This window comes from Notothenia coriiceps, unplaced genomic scaffold, assembly GCF_000735185.1.
Source record: "Notothenia coriiceps isolate Sejong01 unplaced genomic scaffold, NC01 NC01_scaffold00009970, whole genome shotgun sequence".
Lineage (NCBI taxonomy): Eukaryota > Metazoa > Chordata > Actinopteri > Perciformes > Nototheniidae > Notothenia > Notothenia coriiceps.
Genome location: NW_011342671.1, coordinates 243,666 through 266,381, shown reverse-complemented (window position 1 = coordinate 266,381; position 22,716 = coordinate 243,666). Strand labels below are relative to the sequence as shown.

At 38.1% G+C, this 22,716-nt stretch overlaps 1 protein-coding gene across 1 annotated transcript; it reads left to right on the top strand.

Moving 5' to 3' along the window:
* The first annotated feature begins 4,558 nt into the window (after positions 1-4,558).
* Positions 4,559-19,372, top strand: ppm1j (protein phosphatase, Mg2+/Mn2+ dependent, 1J). The gene is made up of 10 exons (XM_010771399.1): positions 4,559-5,064; positions 10,496-10,610; positions 12,086-12,415; positions 13,365-13,477; positions 13,756-13,840; positions 14,252-14,370; positions 14,856-14,919; positions 15,169-15,276; positions 16,619-16,770; positions 17,954-19,372. Exons 1-10 carry the CDS (start codon positions 4,802-4,804, stop codon positions 18,099-18,101), a joined length of 1,497 nt encoding a protein of 498 aa, XP_010769701.1. The 5' UTR covers positions 4,559-4,801; the 3' UTR covers positions 18,102-19,372.
* The last annotated feature ends 3,344 nt before the right edge of the window (positions 19,373-22,716 follow it).

Here is a 22,716-nt window from a genome sequence, read left to right as displayed (position 1 = left end):
CTCATTTAAAGAAACAATAGAAAGTCACACACTCATAACCCAGATGCAAACTGTTTGATGAATCTGGTGAGGCTGCTCTCTGTTTTTATGGCCCTGAACTGTGGAGAAACCTCTTCTTGGATATTAGAACAACAAAAAACTCCCTTAAAACTATATTAAAAGTTTGTATTGTGATCCAACTTTTTTTAAATTGTAGTTTTTTCTATCACTAGTATATCTTATTTTTGCTTATTTTTATCTCACTGTTGACTGAATATGTGCTTGCAAGTTTCTATTATTGTATATATTTAATATACTAAATAACAGTGTAGGATGAAAGTGTCTATCCACAATTTAAGTAGCAGTACCATTACATTATATTAAAAACTGCATTGTAAAACTTCTACATTCAAAATTCTACTCACTGTTTTGCTGTTCGTATTGAAAGCAAAATGTACTTCTAAAGTTTTAAAGTATCAAAAGTATCTTGTTCTGCAGAAGACTGACACCTGTATGCGTCTTATTAGTATGTGATATTATATGATTAAATGCTGTAGTAAGTACAAAATTGAGGCGATAATACAAGAGTAGTTTATTTGATGTCTACAATACCTGTAAGCTTCACCAGAAAAAAAAGGGAGACAGGATACAAATCTTATTAAAATGAAGATGCTGTGTAAATCTCACTCCAGTGCATTCATTTTGCAGGGTCACACAATGATAAAGAAAGTCCAGTGGTGTTTTTTGTCTCTGTTTTTATAGTGACTGCATCTTACATGACATTCCGACTTTCTAATACAGATCTGATATTATATCATAGAAACAAATTCTCCCGTTGCTTCACCGTTTCTCTTGGATTCAGAGCAGCCTCTGAGAGAAAAGTAGTGGGTCATTTATCAGCAGAGAGATTAAATCTTCATCCACTGCTTCTGGATGTTGAGAGTACTTTATCTTTGAGAGCGGAAATGTTTTTCTTCTTTTTTAAATCAATTCTTTATTGCAAAGGAAATCATTTCATTTCATGTTATCACTTGCCAGCAGGTGGAGTTGGAAACAGCAAGCCATAAAACAGCTGTTATGTTAAAAAAAAATTGATAAACAGACATTGTGTTAACACTCCTGCTGAGTCACAGAATTACGATATGTCAGTGATAACATGCAAGATAGACAAAACTCCCATCTGTTAAAGTCGTTAACAAACACAATTATTTTTGTGAGCCCCTTCTACAGCATCACAGCTCCAGTTGATTTCAATTGGTTCTCATCTTTTGAAACTGTAGCTCCATCTACTGGAGAACACACATAGGTACAAACACCTCTGTGAAATGAAAAAAACAAAACAACATCATCACTGCATGAAACTCAGCTTTACAGTCATGTCAATAAAGCATAGAAAGTGTTTATAAACTATAACCTTCAGGAAAGTACTATTATATCTTCATACAAAACTGATTTCTGTGTCCTTGACTGTAGTACAATTGAATAAATGGCAATGCATAGTTTTCTTCATATCAACAAAAAGATTTAGTTTTGAAATTCAGGGTTGTTGTGAAATTAGCAATACCACACTGTGAAAATATTCCATTACAAGTCAAATCTTAATTCTCTCCTCATAGCATCAAAAGGAAATGGAGTGTGGACTGCTACTTGGAGAAGTCCCAGTTCACCTCCTGCCCTGCCGTGGTGCCCTTGAGCAAGGCACCGGACACCCCACTTCACTCCGGGCGCTGTACAATAGCTGCCCACTGCTCCTAGTACTAGACTCCTGGTACTAGGATGGGTTAAAAGCAGAGAACACATTTCACTGTGTGTGCTGTGTGCTCTGCATGTGTGACCATTAAAAGAGGGTTTCATCCCTCCCAATTCTTCTTCTATTCTAAATGTACTGCAAAAATACAGTCAATCAGGGAAATGCAGTATATACTATGTTGTGTATTTTTATAGTTTATTATGAGTAAATCTACTTTCCACAACTGCAGCAAATAGTGGAGTAAAAAGTAAAATATCTTGCTCATAGAAGTACAGTTTATATTAGAATAAATACAGTACCAGTCAGAGGTTTGGACACACCTTCTCATTCAATTGTTTTTGTTTATTTTATTTTTGTTCTACTTTGTAGATGAATACTGAAGACATCAAAACTATGAAAGAACACATATGGAATTATGTAGTTAACAAATAAGTGTTAAAAAATCCAGAATATGATTTTTATTTTATATTCTTCAAAGTAGCCCCTTTTGCCTTGATGACAGCTTTGCACACTCTTAGCTTCTCTCAGTCAGCTTCATGAGGTCGTCACCTGGAATGGTTTTCAATTAACAGGTGTGCCTTGTCAAGAGTCAATTTGTGGAATGACTTGCCTTAATGTGTTTGAGGCCATCAGTTGTGTTATGCAGAGGTAGGGTTAGTGCACAGTGGAAAGCCATATTTGACTACTGATGTAATCCATATTATGGCAAGAATGACTCAACTCAGTGAAGAGAAACGACCGTCCATCATCATTTTAAGAACTGAAGGCCAGTCGATCCGGAACATTTCAAGAACTTTGAATTTATCCTCAAGTGCAGCCGCAAAAAGCATTGAACACTATGATGAAACTGGCTCTCATGAGGACCCCCCCGGGAAAGGAAGAGCAAGAGTTACCTCTGCTGCAGAGGATAAATACATCAGAGTTACCAGCCTCAGAAACTGCCAATTAAAGCACCTCAGATTAGAGCCCACATCAATGATCATAGAGCTCAAGTATAGCAGACAATCTCAACATCCACTGTTCAGAGGCCTTGCGTGAATCAGGCCTTCATGGTCCAATTGCTGCAAAGATCCACTACTGAGGATGAATAACAAGAAGAAGGGAATTGTATGGGCCGATAAACACAAGGATTGGACATTAGAAAGTGGAAATATGTACTTTGGTCTGACGAGTCCAAATTTGAGATTTTTGGTTCCAACCTCTGTGTCATTGTGAGATGCAGAGGAGAGGATGGTTTCTGCATGGGTGGTTCCCACCGTGAAGCATGGAGGAGGAAGTGTGATGGTGTGGGGTAGCTTTGCTGGTGTCACTGTTGGTGATTTATTCAAAATTCAAGGCACTCTTAACCAGCATGGATACCATTACCACAGCATTCTGCAGTAGCCAGCAAAATATAAATCATATTCTGGATTTTTAACACTTTTCTGTTTACTAGATAATTCTTTTATAGTTTTGATGTCTTCAGTATAAATCTACGATGTAGAAAACATTTAAATACAAAACTTAGAATGAGAAGGTGTGTCCAAACATTTGACTGGTAGTGTACATCAAAAGTAGCCTACCTTCCAGCTATAAACAAATACACAAAATGCATGAGACAGCAAAAAATACAAAATGCGCTCATACTTGAATTGACTCTTTCCAAAAATACAACTATACTAATGCACACATAAAAAAACGAGGATCAATTCAAATAACATAAAACGTACAGAATAAAAGCACAGTTGGCATCCTTACATCAGGTGGTGATGGTGGTTGGAATAAGCAGAATTGGGAGATGGATGTTTTGTTTACCTGGTAACGGTGATTTCTAAACGCAAACACAATCAATAGGCCTACTGCTGCAGCCTCAGTCTTTAGTGCTGTCGGCTGAAAGATGGACTGTGACCTCAGATAAAACTGATTATGCAACATAGTTACAGATCACTCTTCCCCTACCATTATTGCTGCTCCTCATTCAAAACAAGGACTCTGAGCCTAATGCCCAACTGCAGCTCTTTGTGCTCGGATTGACTCTCAGTGTTGATGCGTGGTCAGGGGAACATGGTGAACTATGCTTACTGGGCCTATTCAAAAGTAGATGCAGATAGTGATCAATCATTGTACTCTGGTACATAAACCAGGCACTATATGTTTTAGACATCTGCCACCATGTCTCCAGTTTGTTTGCTCTCCAGGATAATAATCAGTACATTTTTAAAAAGGCACCCTTTTTAAAGTGTTAAGTGCAGTATACTATTCCTAGATAGATGCTGATTTTGTGACAGATATGTGGATTACATTAAATTGTGTAGTTTTACTTTATGTAGTATCCACCGAGTGGACGTATAGAAAGGTAAAATGTAAAACTACAAATAATAATACTCAAGTACGGTACCTCAAAGTTTTACATATGTAGGCCTACTTGAGTATGTATGGTGACCCTTGTGTAATTTATTTAAACATCCGCAGTTGGTGGTTTATTAGAAAGTGAGCCACTCACTGACATGTACCAGTCATCCGAAAATCAATTACTCAACAATCTGAGAGATAATGTTCCTTTTGGGGTCTTTTCAGAATAATTAAGAGTTTTTTTAGCTTTGATTAAACGATTCGTATAGTCTTTTTTGATGTGTTAAAGTAAATATTTTTGAGTTCCCTTTATTATTGTGCCAATGAATAATCTACTACATGTATGGTAGCATATTTTATATGTCCTTGGCTGACTTTCATATAAACATCTGCTAATCTTTGTGAATAAAGCTGCTAAACATATTTCTTGTAGTTGATATTTTTGGATGTGTGTGATGTGTTCACGGCTGGCAGCACATTCCCGTGTGAAGCCCTGCCTTCTGAGATGAGTTATCAGCCGGATTACAGGCTGCACGCAGCCAGCGAGGGTTTTATTCTGTTTGAATGAGGAAAACATCGTGTCTGCCTGCCCGAAAGCTGTCACATGGGGCCGAGGAGGGGTAGAAAAAAAATCGCTTCCTGAAATGATTCTCACCGCTGGCTGTGCATGTTCTTTTCTCTCAAACGTAACATCGCATCGCGTTTAATTTCCTATCCGGAGCTGTTTTGGTGTCGGTGCCGATGATGATCAGTAAGGTAAAAAACGCCATGTCCAGCCTGGTGGGAGGCATGATGCCGCACGGACACCACCACCACCACAACCATCATCCAGGTGGCGGGCAGCCCGGCGGACCGGACAGCCTGCCGCCGCGCTTCCCATACGGCCGACCGGATTTCTTGGACCTCACCCCGGAGCTCCTGCAGTACTCCACGGAGCACGCTTCACGGCCGGTGCTCACGTTAAAGAGAGACAGCAGGCTTCCCTGGAGGTCGGGATACGCAGAGTGAGTAGCGTTCATTGACGAGATGTCCCTAAAAAAGACATTCACCAAATATTAGGCTTATGTGTATTACCCCTGAGTGTCAGGCCCGTGTTGCTGCAGCCTCAGCAGCTGTAAGAGCACTGCAGCAGCCAGATGATGGCCAATATGGCCTTTTGCTGTTGTACAGTTTCTACCTCAGAGTTCCTATTTGCAGCAGTGTGTAATTTGTGAAAACGCTCCCTATCGTACAGTGTCGTTTGTGAACAAGGATATTTGACTACAGGCTTCTCCTCAAGGCGAGTTAAAGATTTGTGCTAGACTGTCAGAGGGCACAAAAGTGAAAGCAGGAAATGTCTACCTGCTCATACAAACAAATCTGTACAGTCTGTGCATTCTCTTATATTCACGTCCTGTTTGATGCTTCCACTTTCCAAAAAACCTTTGAGAGCTCCATTTTTCAATCGTTTGCCTGTGTGTATTCACAAAGAGCCCCTGAGCTTGTGGTCTTATCATGTCAGTTGTTTTCAACTTAGTCTAGGTCTCCAATGAACATTCATATTTTTTCATTTAATACTCCAGGATGTTTCATAATTTGTTTTAAAAAAAAGAAGGTATTTTAGTGACCATTCACTTTTATTTATGAATGTACAGAAAGGACGCTCTTCACGCTCTTCATCCCTTATCTGTTTGCTTTACTGCAGGTGTGTTTACACTCCTTTACACCTGCAGTGATCACACAGTTAGAAACAGATCAGCACAATTTCATTCACACTGTGGTCAGGATCTGCTGTTGGGGCGATTCCAGCTGAGGTAAAGCACTTTCACATATTCCACTCTCCCAAAGGAGGAGGGAGGAGGAGATGTGAAGGGCTGAATAGCTCCAGTCCTACAGTAATGTGGGCTATACCCCCTGCCTGCCTCGATTTGGGAAAGAAAATGATGATTCATGCAGAGAGTCTCAAGGGGATGGGGACGAGAAGTGACGTCACATATGGGTCTCTGGCTGTCTAAGAAAGGTCAAATAAGGTAGCCATAATGCATAAAGGGAGGTCAGTGTGTACGTCATCATTTCTTGTCTACATTCTAAAAAGTTGCCGAAAAAACTGTAATCAAAGCGTTAGCAGTGCTGTTTACGACACAACCTAATCAGCTGATCTGATAATGCATCAGCTGTCAGTGTAAACATCTAGAAAAACAAGACCCATCAGCGTTAAAGCAACACAAAGTGAGCAGACAAAAACGAACATAAAAGTAATCACACAGCAATGTGACTGAAAACATATGTAATTTACAAGAATTACCACAGCATTAATGCCAAATTACTGCTGTAATCAGGTTTTAAAGATTGTACACTTGGATGAATGTACGGCAGTGTTTATTGAGTGGTCGATTGAGTGAGTGACAGGGTTTATACAGCCTTGATAACACTATTCTGATTCACCAAAAGGTGTCGAATGAAGTGTGATGTGCATGGGCTGATGAAAACAGGGAGGATTAAAATGTGCAGCCGCACCCAAATCTCACTAATATTCTTTACAAAGCTAGGTTTATGTATTGGAGCATCTATCAGCGTCATCGCATTTGTCTGGTGCTGTAATGAGTGGGAACAACAACAAAAAGTGGAGGTGGATGCCGTCCAGTTGGACTTTGTGCAACTTCTCCACTTTGAAATCACTTCATTAGTGTCATTATAGTGGCACTGATGATTTATTTTTGTTGTTGTGTTTGCCTGCACAGTTTTCTGGTTTGTTTTGGTTTGTTTTCACCAATCCAGATGTACCTTGTATGGTAGTTAAAGCTTTAAGCATTGTTGTTGACTCACAGACACACAGGCTCAAGTTTACAAGGTAATTGTCAACCTAAGGTCCGTCAGCAGTTTTAGCCCTTCACAGGTTCTGGATGCTCATAATAACGAGTATAATTGATGCTCTAATGCCACTGTACAACATTGTGTCAGCATTAACAAGTGAGTGCACTTACGGTAAGCCGCTGAAAGTGCTTTTGTCAAATGGCTATTTAATACAATTGAATATGGAGTCAGGCTTTTAGGCCCAGCACTAAGATAGTATAAAAGAGTGTGAGGATGCAGAGACTCATTTTGGAAATCTATTCATGGATATCATCTGTTATTCAAGCCCAGACATGTGTGGGGACACATTTTAATAACTCATACTATAATATTTTCCATGAGTTCCTATATTAGTCATAATCATTAGTATCTATAATATAATAACTATTTTGGGATCCTATTAATAATGTATGAATAAACAGAAGTTAGGCACTAAAGTACAGGACAAATCATTCAAAGCCCTTTCCTGACGTCAATAAACAGATATAAGAGAATGGATGACTTTTTCACAGAATTATTTCATGGAGAAAAACTTTGCACACATGTTGTATTTGCAGCAGGTTTTAATTGCAGTATCTACATTATGCTCTAAGCTATTTTCAACTTACCACAGAAGCTGTGATTACTTTAATAGGAATTTTATTTCAGCATTGCACCATGTACCTCACAAACATGACGAGCAACCTCCTCTCCCTGAAAAGGAATTCAGACTATGACTCTCCTTCTTACGAGAGAAGACATCGCACAGGCCTGCAGTGTTTGTTTAGCTGCTCACCTCCACCTAATACAACATAGCTTAGCAGCCACCAGCAATTCATCTTTTAAAACATTCAAATTTCCCAAATCCTCTCAAACTTTCCAGTCTATTACCCTTAAATGTGTCTGTCCTGTGGTGTGCATCTAATTAATCGACAGACTCCTCAAACTAGTACAGAGTTCTTGTTTTTTTATATCCATTTTAACTACTATTTATTCATAAAGCATCATGACACATAAAACCACACATCAGAGCTACAACAGCCAATAATTCAAAAAGTAAATTTTTTTTATGGAAATTATCAACTACCCAAATCTAAAAGGATTATTTTATAGGTGTAATCATTCAGATGAACCATTGGTTTGCGTCTGACTGAACCACAAAACTTCATCAGCGTTTATTGAGTTGCAGGGGTTGATAAGACACGAGGTGAATTGCAACATTTTCTAACCACAGTCGTTCTTTTCGCTAAAGAATCTGGCTTCTTTTCCTGAGAGAAGATGTCTAAAAACACCACAGACATATTCATCACATTTATAACGAGAAAAGGCCCGTCTGCTGCAATCATAGATTTCACTGGAACTCTCAACTTCCTCTTTTGAGCTTTCCTTGCCTAATATACTGTTTTACAAAAATTACTAAAGTTATTTCAAGTCACAAGTTACTGAAACATATGACCGAAACAGAGATATGCTAAAGAGTTATGTCACAATTTAGAAATGCTTGAGCTTCTGATTTTGAATCACATCCTCCCACGCCGCAGACATGGTGTTCAATTATAGCTCATTGAGCGCATGTGACTGCTTTCAAAACAGAGAATACAGCTGATTCTTTGCTGTGGTGGAGGTGAAACTTCATTATTATACTGCAAACATGTAGACAGAAGGCATTTACTTTCATGTTCAACCTAGTCTTTCCTTAAAGGGGCCCTATTAAGCCTATTTTCAGCTTCATTTTTGTATTTTGTGCCAAAAAAAAATAAAAGTGCTTTATTTTTTTAAAACTGCCTGTTCTCTTTTCACCCTCTGTCTGAAACAACCAGTCTGCTCTGATTGTTTAGCTGGCTGGCTCTGTTGTGATTAGTCAACTGCTTAGAGATGTCCTGCACCTTAGCTTAATGTGTTGAAGGCCTAGCCAATAGAAGCGCGAGTGTTACACAGTGATGTCACTGTCGCAAGTAAACAAAGGACTTCAATTCCACAAATTTGACATTTAGTTCGATAATATAAACTTAACTTACACAAAATATGTTTACCCTAAATGCCACAATGTGAGGCCATTTTATAGAATAATCACTTTATAGGACACAACTTTATAAATGGTATTGTGTTTGCCTTTTTTTTAGCTAGCTCAACTTACTCCTAGACTCTAATGGTGGATGCATCCAATAACAGCCAATAAAAAAACATACTCTTTATTTCATGCCAACTTGTGGCCTTGGCAGAGAGTTAAGACGATGAGCAGGGGACTTTAAATTCTTCTCTGTCATTAGTCCTGATGCAGGGAACGAGTGCAGGACACTTAGGAGCCTGTCTCCTGCTTTCAACTGATTAGACAGTAAAAGGGCTTTTTATAATCCAGATTTGGGAAGCAGTTGCATTTTTTGCCTCATTTCTGCTGAGCTGATATCAGAGCTTTGGGCCAAACAGCAACCATTTTCCACAGTGATTTTAATCAGCTCAGCGGTTCAGAAACTGAGAGGTCAGAGGTCTTATTTGGATGAGATTTTTACTCCAGATTTCCTTCGTCTCTTTTGTGTGACTGTCCAGTTTTTCCTCTTCCGCTGTCACTGCTTGTCCCTCATATTTACCCTCTTTCTCTTTTCCCTTCCTTTAAAGATCCTAGAACTGATGAAGAACTAATCCTTTCTCTGTAAAAGTTTCTGACGGAGTCTTAATGACACTACTTGGATTACTGGAATTGCTCGATAGGCATTAAGCCATATTATCCAGCTAATGTGGCTTTTATCTATAATTGAAAATGACAATGTTATGTAATATGCCAGCATGAAGTCCAAACTGCAGCCTTCCCAAGTCTGCCTAATGTGCAGCTTAAAGGTCCAAGCCAGCAGATGTTTGTTTGTTTAACTCCTGTCAGTAGGCTACAGATTGCAAACACTACAGCTAACCATTTTGAAAAACATGCTGTTGTGGTTTGGATTTGTGTGCGTATGTCTTCCCTGGCAGACATTTCCGTTTACTTAAAAAACGAATGAAAAGGAAAAACTGAGATTATTAATAGTGCTATGAATAAATGGTGCAAAGAGATTATCATTGTGGATATTAACATATAGCCATAACATAATCTCCTTAATCCGTAGGCTATAAGAAAACACAAGTCAAGCAATTATTAAAAACCTGATTATTGTTTTCAATAATGTACTGGAATAATTGAATAATTTTCTGTTTAAAAAATACATCCAGAAACCTAAAAAAGTGTATAATGCACCAACATTTTTTTACATTGAGATAGTTTGAGCATACATTGTTATGAAATACTATTTCTCATAGAGCTACGTAGCAGATTTTCTGCAGCTTCACCACTATTTTTGTGTTCCGCATTGGTCCCGCCGGTGAACACTGCTGCAGTCCATACCAGGCTAGATGATGCTGCCAGAATATGAAACAGTGCATTACTCTGAAGCTATTATCCTTTGCAGGAATCGGCTCATAATAAAAACACTTAATCCCTCCTGCAAGTTCCCTCTGGGACATGACGGCATCCTGTCCCGCATTTTTTCCCTGTCTTCCACTCTCTCCATTATTTTGGCTGCTATTATAATTTCATGTGGTTAGAGGTAGAAAACACTATAAATCATCTGACTCACTTTGGTCTCTCTCCATCAGGGTGATCAATGCGGGGAAGAGCATGCTGAACGAGGACCAGGGCTGTTGTGAGAAGCTGTTTGTGAAGAAGCCGAGCGGCAAAAACCGCAACTCCTCCCTGCTGGAGGACAACGGGGTGAGCGAAGAGACAATCTCCTTCACATCAGAACAGGAGTGTGAGATGAACAGTCTGGCAGCTCCAATCAACAATAATAAAAACATTAGTGCAATGAAATCATATTAGCATGATTGTTGTTATCTGATAGACAGAAGTGTTGCATTTTGTATCATTTTGGTTTTGAAGTCCTTGTAATCTTTCACTTAGTATACCACTCATCCAAATGTCTGACGCTCAACGGCCAAAGACTTAAATCTGTAGTTGGTTGGGACCAAAATCAAAGCTAAAAATGGAAAATCAACTTGATTCTAAATCAATGATAATGAGGCAACATCTCTGCAGAACGCATAAATAGGCAACTGATTGCTTACATCTTAAAAATATTAACTGAAAAGATCTCTATATGTTGTCACTGCCCTCAAGTGTCCAAAACATTTGTTGTTGCCGGTTTAAAGTGTAAGATCAAGCTGAGCATTGACGTATTTTGTTAAGCACACAATCCAGATAGTGATTCCTTTTCTTGACATAATTAAACTAGTGATAGAAGATGGTTTAGATGTTTTAGATGTACTATCAGTGTTTCCCCTAGGATGGAGTCATAGCAGCGGTGCTAAGGCACGCGGGCCCAGCTAAGTGTGAGTTTTTTTTGCGTGCGAAGTGCGCCCCGCCTATATGTTTCTATGTGTCTGCCAGCACAAGAAAGGCTCTTGAGGCCTAGTACATACAGTGGCAATGTCTCAAGATTTAGTCAAATACACATTTATTGAACATACAGTAACACAAATAGTGTTACAAATAGTTGCCGCGAGGGCTAGGGGGCACCACTTATTATTATTTTAATAACATTTAAAAAAATGTGCCACCGCTTTTTGTATATATAGGGGAAACACTGACTATTCCTCTACGCACACACAGACACACCACAACCAACACACACACATTCCCTTTAGTTGTACATTAATTACGTCATCCCTTGCTGCACCCCTCCCCATGTGGGTGTAGCATTAGAGCAGTTAGCAGGTGTCTTGTTGCTGTTCATCTGTTAGTCAGTCACTCACGCCAACTCTGCTTGTAAACATGCCAGCAAACACAAAGATGGTAACGCCCATCATTACTCATTGCATCCTGTTAGATCAGTTCATTAGAGTCTCTGCATCACTTGTGTTGATCATTTAAAGAAACATCACAGAACCCTTGTAGGTCAATATTACTTCGACTTTATGGGTTTTGCACATTTGTGTTCCATATTTTATTTTGCCATATTCATCATAGAAGTTTTTTTTGCCAGCTTTCCTATAATATTTAATATAGACTTGTTGCAACTCTGGTTTAGTGACACCTGAAATGAACTAATCCTATTGCTTAGCATTAAAACAAATCAAAAGAATGTTACCATCATATTGATAGGGTCTTTACTTTTTCTATATTTCATTTTTATCACTACATCTATTCTTTACAACATATACTTTATACATTTGTATGTTTTCTTCCAGGATGGTACAGGAATCCCTATGCACTACTTCGGCGTTTTTGATGGACATGCAGGTTCTGGAGCCGCCATCGTGGCCTCCAAGCTTCTTCACCGCCTCATCAGAGACCGTTTGGGAGAAATCTGCCACCTGCTGGAGAATCCCACCAGTGCACCTCCGATCTGCCTGGCCAAGAACGGCAGCTCGTACCAGGCGGACTCAAAGAAGGGGGCGGCGCAGGATACAGAAGACCCCGATGCTGTCACCGACTCGTCAGTACGCTTTCACATGGAGAAGGTTGTCAGCTTGGAGAGCCTGGTGATGGGAGTCATAGAGACCGCCTTCTCACAGATGGTGAGCAGATGTTTCACTAACAAACTGTGAGAAAACAAGACATCAATGTGTTAGCTGCTAGAGGTATTTATGAAAACATTTATTTTGAAGAACAACAGTACTGTTTTTTAGAAGATGAAATTATCCTCCAATTTGATCAGGATTTAAAAGGGCCCTTTCCTGTAGTGTGTTGTATAGGTTTGTGTGCATATAAATGGTCTACATCACTATTTAACACTTACACTTCTATTGGCTAGCGCTTCAACGCATTGTACGTGTTGCTAAGGGGCAGGACACCTCTAAGAGGTTGACCAATCACAACAGAGCCGGCCAGCTAACCAATCAGAGCAGACAGGGCTCTGGTTTCAGACAGAGGGTGAAAAGAGGTGCTGCAGCACAGGCAGAATGAGAAAAACAAAGAGCTTTTGGAACATTAAAGCATGTAAACATGTCACAGTAGAGACACAAAATACAATTATGATTAACATCTCAAGAACTTTGAATTAATAACCATAAAATTGGTAAATGTGCTAAAACGCTAAACTAAGAAGGATAACATGGTAAACAATAACCATCGTCATTCTGAGCATCTCAGAGTTGATCATGCAGCCTCACAGAGCTGCAAGCATTTCTGCAGATTCAAACTTTTTAAACCTTTAGCTCTTCTTGTTTTTGGATAACTACAGAACACTTGAGGATTGCATTTGGGCAAATAGGCCAAATCTCCTCTGTCTCATCCAGTCTTACTCTCCTCTGATGCACCCGCTGTCTTGTGTAGATGATTATAACCCACAGTGCAGGTAATGTATTCCTCAAAGCCTCCTTGTTTCTCTCCATCAGCAGGGCTGTTTGGTTTGGATGAATATTCATGAATAATGAGCTATTCAGGGTGATGAGGCAAAGTGGGCTCTTAAACCACAGAGGTTTCGTGGCCTTTTCTTTTCACTTAGATTTTCTCTTTGTATTTCAGGATGACCTAATTGAAAAGGAAAAAGCATCATATGCCATCTCTGGTGGGTGTTGTGCCTTAGCTGCCATTAATTTAATGGGGAAGCTCTACGTAGCCAATGCTGGAGATAGCAGGTGAGACAACTGATACAACTTCTACTGCAGACTGCAGAAAATAAACTGTACATCTCTTTAGCTCTCCACTGTACAGTGTGTGGAGCTTTATGTGGAAAATGTTCTCAGTCATAGCTTCTTGTGCCCCCTGGGGTTCACTTTCTGTTCCTGCAGCTTCTCCTACAAACACTAACCAAACTACTCATATAACATCATATGTATAAAACAATTAAAGAAATGTAAATGTTATACTGTGTGATCCATCTCAATTGTGTCTCCCCCTTCCCCTTTGTCTGTAGGGCCATAATCATAAGAAATAATGAGGTTATTCCCATGACAAATGAATTCACACCTGAGTCAGAGAGACAGCGGCTACAGTATCTGGTAAACTTCTGTTTTATATTTTTACATTTCTACAATTATTTAACCAACAGAAACATACAACAACTGCCTGGATTTTGTTTTAAAAAAGGGTTAACTGATCTTGTAAGTGCATAAGTGCATGGAAAGCTGTAAAAGTAATGAATATCAAGTCAAATGAGGTTTTGCAAACAGTAATGTTGAGCATGATAAGCAGACAACATGAAGACGAGGGAGGAAATCCGATACAGTGCTGAAATAATCTGACGTGCATCGGTAGGCTGTTATGAGTCACAGAGTGGGCGGATGATGTTTGCTGCTAAAGAAAACAGATCTGCTTTGTGCCTAACAATGCAGTATACTGCAGGTCTTCTTCAAGTAAAGCATCTTTTCTGCAGTTTATTTAACCTTGCCCAACTGTGTGTGTCACTCCAGGGCTTCCTGAGGCCAGAGCTCCTGGGTAATGAGTTCACTCACATTGAGTTCCCGCGTAGGATCCAGCACAGTGAGCTGGGCAAAAAGATGCTCTACAGAGACCACACCATGACTGGCTGGTAATCCTGGAGATCCTTTCTAATCACATGTCTGACAGTTAATCACTTTTCATGAACTCTGTATCAGACGTCCTATAGTTGTTTAACTTTTTAGAGTTTGGAGTGTTCAGAATTCTCCAAACTGTATTCACCCAATAAAGCAATTAAATAATATAAATCAATCAAAAGCAGCAGCAGCTTTTTTTTGTTTTTATTGATGAATCAATTTGTATATCCATTCGTACAAATCCCAGAGCTCAAATTGACTTGATCAAATTGCTATTTTTCTGACCAAAAAATGAACCACAAATAATTAGTTTGATTTGAAGTTTCAATGTTATAATGATAAGAAAAACACACCAAAAAAACAAGCTATCTTTAACAAACTTATTATTTGTATTTGATTTGAAAAAGAATAATAAAACAATGAATTACTTATCATAATTGTTGCTGAATAATGTGTTTCAGTTACCTACATCTGAGATCTGCTGGTTGTTTTGTTGCAGGGCCTATAAGACGATAGTTGAAGATGATCTGAAATTCCCCCTGATTTATGGAGAGGGTAAAAAGGTAAGAAACAAGTAAAATGTAAAACCCCATGAATACACAGAATCTCCACAGAGAATACATGTTGACTACAATTTATTTGATAAATGAGATCAAGTCAGCATTTTCCTTATTGTCTGACAGCATAATCCCCTATAAGTGGATTTTCCTAGAACTGATTCACAACCAGAACATTAACGTGTGTGTGTGTGTGTGTGTGTGTGTGTGTGTGTGTGTGTGTGTGTGTGTGTGTGTGTGTGTGTGTGTGTGTAGGCACGTGTCATGGCCACAATCGGAGTGACCCGTGGGCTGGGAGATCATGAGCTGAAGGTTTACAACTCCAACATTTACATCAAGCCCTTCCTGTCCTGCGTCCCTGAGGTGAGTGTGAGGACTCAGAAGCAGCTTTGGTTATCAGTGATGTCGGGGGAGTCGCCTCTGCATCGCTGCTTCAGCCACCTGAGAGAATTTAGGATCCATTTGAGCAGCTTTTGGGCCCTGGGCTTTGCTTTTTCAGCCGTTCAAAGCTGTGACTCATAATGTGCTTTTGCTGCCATACTGCAGACTCGACTATGAGGCAAAGAAACAGATTAGTTTAGTGGGGCAATACCTTTTTCCAGTTTTATTTAAAAGATGTTTCACATAGAACAGAAAAAACAATAATCAACAAAGCATGGGAACCCAGTGGTCTTTTAACCTGCACGGTATTTATATCCATATTGTAACGTAAATATCGTCTCTACCTTAGTCTTTATGCAAAAAGAAAACGTTTTTCTTTACAACCATGCTCATACATTTTGTATTCTTAGTCCATGAAGTTATTTGTTAAAACAGTTACTTCTGCGATGACACAAGATACAATTTCCCAAAAACTGAAATAAGTCCTCGTACTGGGAAGCTTGTATCTGTGGAAACAAAAACTTCCCAACACAGGTTAAATCTCATATGCAGTTGTGATTGAGTTCATGTTTAATCCCTGATACAGTTCTTAAATTATTCTGATTATGTAAACCAACCAAACACTCTGGAGCCCTCAGTAAATACAATACATAATAATCCCTGACATGCCAATATCTAAATATATCTTGGTTTTCATGAACTCATTTATTTTTCCATTAGATAAAAATTACAATATGCATGGGCTATAATACATCAGGCAGTTGAATCTATTTGTAAAATACTTACTAGTGCACTAATTATAATTTTTTTGGCAGTACCTTGCTTCTCAGAACATGATTTCTTATTTTGTTTCATGAAGTTAAAATACTCTCCACCTCTCATTTCTGTTTCAAGCGCTTCTCAGCTCACCAATACAGGAATATTATCAGGCATCAATTTATTGAACTGATCCAAATGTTTCATTTAATTTTGTTTTATGTCACTCAAAAAAATGGTATGAACTGGAGCAGCTTTAATTCTGTAGTGGAGCTTGTTCCCTTTCATGCCAGCATACATTGTTATTATTATTTATTGTTAAAATGTTATATTATGCAGCTGCATGTTTCCAAAAAAGGTCTTACCATCTGATATGAGTGGAATTTCTTGTTCTTTGTTTTAATTTGTAATGTGTGCTATTTTGTACAGCACTTTGAGCTACACCTGCTTAATGAAAATTGCTATATAAATAAAGCTTTGTTATTATTTGCTAATCTTCCAGTACTGTACACAAAACATTTTCTTATTTATTCAAAACTGTTCATTCATAATACTTTTCCCGTCACAGGTGAAGGTTTATAATATGGATGAAAACAAACACGGCCCAAACGACGTCTTAGTCATGGGCACAGATGGATTGTGGGACGTCACCACGGACAGGGAAGTGGCAGATGCTGTGTCAGCCTACTTATCCTGCTGTGACCCCTCTGATCCCATGAGGTATGATAAATAATCCTTTACATTAGGCTTTTGTTCTGCCTATATATTCTATCATGTGCCGTGTGAACGTAAATCTACATGAAAGCCCCAGTCTCATAAATCATGTAAAGCAGTACTCAGTATGTCCACTAGGTGGTGACAAACACACAGGTTTCATGCCAAATTGGGCTTTTAGTGATTGTATAATATGTAGAATATATAGTATAAGGTATAGCTTTGGCTTGCTAACACTTCCTTTTAACTGTATAACTACTTTGTAAAACAAGAGGAGTATTGTAAATGAAGCATTTTAATTAACCTTATCTGTAGTTATTTCTATATTACCAATGTGTGCATTTTCTCTATATTTAAGACTTAATCTTAGCGTATTCTTTATTATTGCTTGCCTTTGTTACCTGCTATGTCACTTTTTCTGTCGCGCTGTACATTTTCTACTGCTGGACTTATAAGGGAATTCTGATTCTCAATCAGATTCTGATAAGATGATTTAAGTACATTTTTACATGTGTCAGTGTACAGTATTTTTTACAATTTTTACTTTGCCTATGAAGACACTTATATATTATATTAAGGAGTGAATGTAGTTGACAGCTACACAAACAACATTTTATCAGTTACATGATACTAAGTAATAAACCTTTATTAATAGTTGATATACTGCATAGTAATACAAATAGTGATGTCTTGATCAGTGTCACAATGGACAAGTTAAACTCATATAGTCAACCTATATATATGTATATATGTGTGTTTATAGGTTGACCATCTAAAGTGTCACCCTTCAGATTAATGATGTATCACTTTCTTAGTGGCCACTGTACAAAAGTTAATGTTATGTTATCTGACGCCTTCAATAGGAGATAGAAGAAACCTCTTTCAACATGACACTGCTGTCCTAAAGCTCAAGTTCCTCAAGCATACACAGACCGGCTTTGTGAACTGTATATTCCTGGGTAGCTGCAAACTGATGTTAGGCTCTCTGAATTCATAAAGCTTATATCTGCTAAAGCAACAACAAAATATTTACTTGGTTGAAAAAGAGTCTATATTTAGTAAAGGAAAAAAGAAAAAAATTCAGGTTGAATATGAGTCTGTTTTTAGAGTGTGTGTGTTTGTTCTTGTCCTAAATTACAGTGTTTTTCACAGCAGTAATGACTGTTTTCCTGCATTCTGTGTGGCACAGGTACACCCTGGCAGCCCAGGACCTGTTGATGAGGTCTCGAGGCGTCCTGAAGGAGCGCGGCTGGCGGCTTCCCAACGAAAGACTGGGCTCAGGCGATGACATCACTGTGTTCGTCATCCCACTGGCTGGGCCGGGGACAGAGACATGACACTGTGTTGAAGCCACCGCTATAACAGGGACGGCGCTTCAGGGTCCTTCCCACAGTCCCTCCAAACTCCCTCAACCCTGGACCTGATGACGCGGTGGGAGAAAAAAAAAACCTTTGTCATAGAGAAGACTTGGGTCAAAGCACCTTCATCACACCAGACTGGACCCACTTCAACCCAACCCAGGATCCCATATAGTTTCATGTGACTAAAAGATTTCCAGTGACATCATAAGAGAAGTCACACTCTTCCTCCCAGACCTGCTGTTTGTGACGGTTGCCAGTGAGAATTAAACCCATGTAGTGTTTTTTTTCCCTGTTTATGTTTGAGACTGGATCGCTACTCAATCCTTTTAATGGATTGTTCATTTTCATGTCATGCCGTGAATGGCCCTTTTGTAAAAAAAAAAGAACATAAAAAAGGCTCCCGCAGTTTCACAATCATATATTTTAAAGGAGGTTGCAGTAGACCGGATTGCAGTAAAGAATGTGAGGAAACCAAAGAGATGCTGTTGTGGCATATGGATGGTAATCTGTCAAAAGAAAAAAACTAAAAAGAAGATAAACAAAAAAATATCATTAAATTCATGTCTGTACATACAATAAGCATGTAGGGAGTAACAAAAAAAGGAATGGACCTTTTATAGCTCTGGACTCAATCAGTTGAGTCTGCATTGCTTTACTTCCTGTGTTAACGATGAATGAATGACGACACCTTAGGCACTTAGAGACGGTTACACATGCTCTGTGGTTAGCCTTTGATTTGTAATATCTGTTCATTGAATGTGCTCATACATTTGTTTTATTTTTGACTTTACAATAAAGTGTTGCACTTGTGCTGTGTAAAAAAAAATAAGGAGAAAGGATCATATTGTTTGATTTAACTACGTTTTTATTTGTCATCCTTAAGAGGAGTCAGCAATCTGTTCTCTGTAAATGTCTTGGTATAGTAAGATGTGATAAATGTCACACATATGCCTTATTTAGAGATTTTATTTTCTTCAAATGCACTAAATTTGATCCTTGTAGAAGTGTCAAGGAACATTATAGGCCCTTAAATGTAACGTATACCTCTTTTGTACCATTTTGTTATGTTATGTTGTTATTTAGATTATCCTTATATTTTTGAAAACAACATTGGCTATAAGTCGTATGGCCTTATCAGATGTTTTATTTTTATGTTTCTATCCATTAACTATTTGTTTAGAGAGATGATGTATATAGGTAGAGGGATAATATGTACCAGCTTAAAAAATAAAATCAGATTTTTCCCATTTGCTTTGAACTTGTTTATTTTTTCCCATGTGTGACAAAATGGAAATAAACCTTTAATTTGACAAACCCATGAGTCACAATAGTTCAGAGAGCCTGTCACTGATAATTACAGTTTGACTAAGAAGAAAGTTAACTTACTGAATATTCAATTTTTCCTATTCGGAATTGTTAAACAGTAAAATATTTACTGTTTTTTTTTTGTGAAGAAGAACCTCAGCTGGTATATAGTGCCATTTTTTGCTGCACTGCAGACTGTAGCAGGCTAGACTCCTAAAGTAGGTTACAGTATTTCCCTTGCGGAGTAGAAGCATAAAGCAGAGTATAAATACTGCAAAAATGTTGCTTAACTACAATACTTGAGTAGATGTATTCAAATAATGTCAACAGTATCTTTATCTTTCAAAATAAAACAATAAAAAAAAACACAATATAGACCCTAAATTAGAGGCACTATTGTGCTGAATAACACATAATATTTGACACAAAAACACACCTCACAGCCTGAAGCAGCTGACAGTTCAGATGTAAAGTTAATGGGTTTTTAATTTGTTTTCAGAGATCCACGTCTAACCCTCCTGTTGCACGAGTCATCTTGTACTACGGATGATGTCATCTTTGCCCGGGGAGGGGAGGAGGGACATGGGGACTCTGGCGCCTGCAGTAGTTCCGTCAATTCATTCAGTGGTAACCATAACAACACCGGAAATTCAGGCAGAAATCTTCAAAATAATAGTGTAAAATGTATTTTCACGTCAGGAGAACAAACGGTGTTAGAATATGAGTGTACCAAGCAAAATAATTATTTATATTCTTTAAAAACCAACAATTACATAATCAACCAATGATGTCAGTGCAACTGTGAAGGTTTCTCAATTCTCTAACCGCCTGCTGCTTCCCCTCCTCTCTCCTCGGTTCCCCTCCTCGACTCCTCCGCTCGCATCTCCTGTGGGCGGGACTAAGACACGAGGATAGGAGTCGAGGAGGGGAGTCGAGGAGGGGAATTAGAGAAATGAGAAACCTTCTGTGTCTCTAGTTTGGCAGTTAATTGAAAACATTTGTACAGTATTGGCTTATGTACACACATTATATTACTATTGGGACTCAGTATACTATACTAGTTATACAACCATTTTCCTACTTGTCTACTATTTAGTAAATGCACCATAGAAAATAATATTAGAACACAAGATTGTGTATCGTAAAAAACAGGGACCTAGTACTTTAGTGGTACACATTTGCAAGTAATTGAAAACATTTGAGACAATGAACCACTTGTTTATTTGTATTTTTATTATAATAATAATAATATTTTTTATTATTTTATTTTTGTTGTTGTTAATATTACTTTCAATATTTGTATTCCTACTTAAATAGTTTTTATTGTTTATTGTACTGTAATGCATTCTTCTTACTATTATTATTATTATTATATTATTATTATTATTATTATTATTATTATTATTACAATGCTATTATTATTTTAAATTATTTGTATCATTGTTTGTGTTGTTGTTGTTGTTGTTGTCGTCGTATTAACTAGATATTTTTGAACAACTTCACTTCGACGACATGCCTTTTTTATTTTGAAAGTCCTAAACGGAATCACTCGTCAATTAGCCTGGCCTTGGTTCTCGCTCGGGTGGGTGGGAGGGAGGTTCTCTGCTCGTCTTTACAATGTGCGAATACTGCAGCAAGCATACAGTGTGTGTATGTGTGTGCCACGATCCAGAGAAAAGCACGGATTAACATTTATAAAAACTTCTCTTCCGGCTGCTAACAGGTAATTATGAAACGGAATCTGTAGCGTATTTTGCCTAAATGTTGTTGTTTGACTCAAGTCGTTTGACTTAATTATCTCTCACTTACTTTGGTGAGAGAACAAGGTGGTGGCTTGCCTGACATCGTCTTTTTCTCTGCTCAGGTAGTTGTTAAATCCCACATACATTAAAAATGATATCCAGTGTGAGTTTGAGGGCATTTCTGGACAACTGTTGATAGCTTCGTTGTTATTAGTTTTAAAGTTAAGGCCGAGATGATGTTGGTACTTGCTGCGACCTCAATACGACACTCCGCATGCAAATCTCCTAATGAGCCATTTCTAATCCCGGGAACACTTAATTTCTTCATCCTTAACACTCCAAACTCTTAGAGGGCGTTGTTTTAACTGCCTACAATGATTTGCACACACAACCGAATATGTGGAGAGTTCAATCTGGTGAGTTATTTAGGCTGAAACAACCAAGTTGGCTTACAAGTATCTTAACCTCTTAACCCCCACTGAGCCGCTAGTCAGTCATAATAAACTCATGGTGTGCAGCCAAGCGTTGTCCAAATCCCAACTTCTTTATTGGAAATATTAGTTGACATGGCACAGTCACAGATATGTCAGGTTTCTTTTACGTGAAATATGGATACAATGATGCTCAACAAAATATGTCCATTGGTGCAGCCATTACAAATTTGGAGTCATGGGTTTGGGCATTTCACTAGGTATACATGTCATATAGGCTCTAATGTAGTGCTGGAACAAGATGATACAACATAGACAAATGTGCAAAAGAATGATTATTCAACCTTGAATATGTTTGGGAGGAAAGTAGGTGAAAGAAAATGGTTGTTAAATGTACCATTCATGAAAGATGACAATATATTGTCCTCATTCTTTTGAACATGTTCAAATGCATTTGACAAGTAACCAACATGTGGCCTCAATGCTTAAATATTGTGAATACACTTGCAGATATATGTTGACGGAAAAACGTAGTTTTTAAGAAATCAATTCAATTAGGAATGCCAGTGTTTCGGTAATGGAAGTTTAAATAATTTCATCAGGCGAAAACTGCTATTAGTCTCTGGTTCCACTTTCTTAGATATGAATCTTTGCTGCTTATTTTATATTTAACTTTAGTAAATATATCATATGTCTGGGTTATGGGCTCAAAGTCAGACTAAAACAAGATATTTGAATATTTTGAAATGGGCCATGGGAAATTGTGATTGTCAACATTTTTAAAGACTTTGATTTAACTCAAATAAATATAGTTGCAGCCCTAAAAATTTTAGAAATTGGTGAACAATATAAATCTTAATTTTACAGTACAAGTGGATGTCTTCAAAAGTAATGTGTCATTGTCCTGGATGGTCATTTAAATATAAACAAATCTTGACATTATAGATCAAATGTTTGTTGAATTAAAATAGAAAGTAACTGCCTGATGTCCCTGGAGGAACAACCAGAACTGGCATGTCTGCTAATGTCCTCAGCTATTGAACACAAAGTGAGTCATGAGGTGTCATTTCTCTCACAGCGGTGTGTCCTCTGCCTCTTGTTTTTGACTTTGGA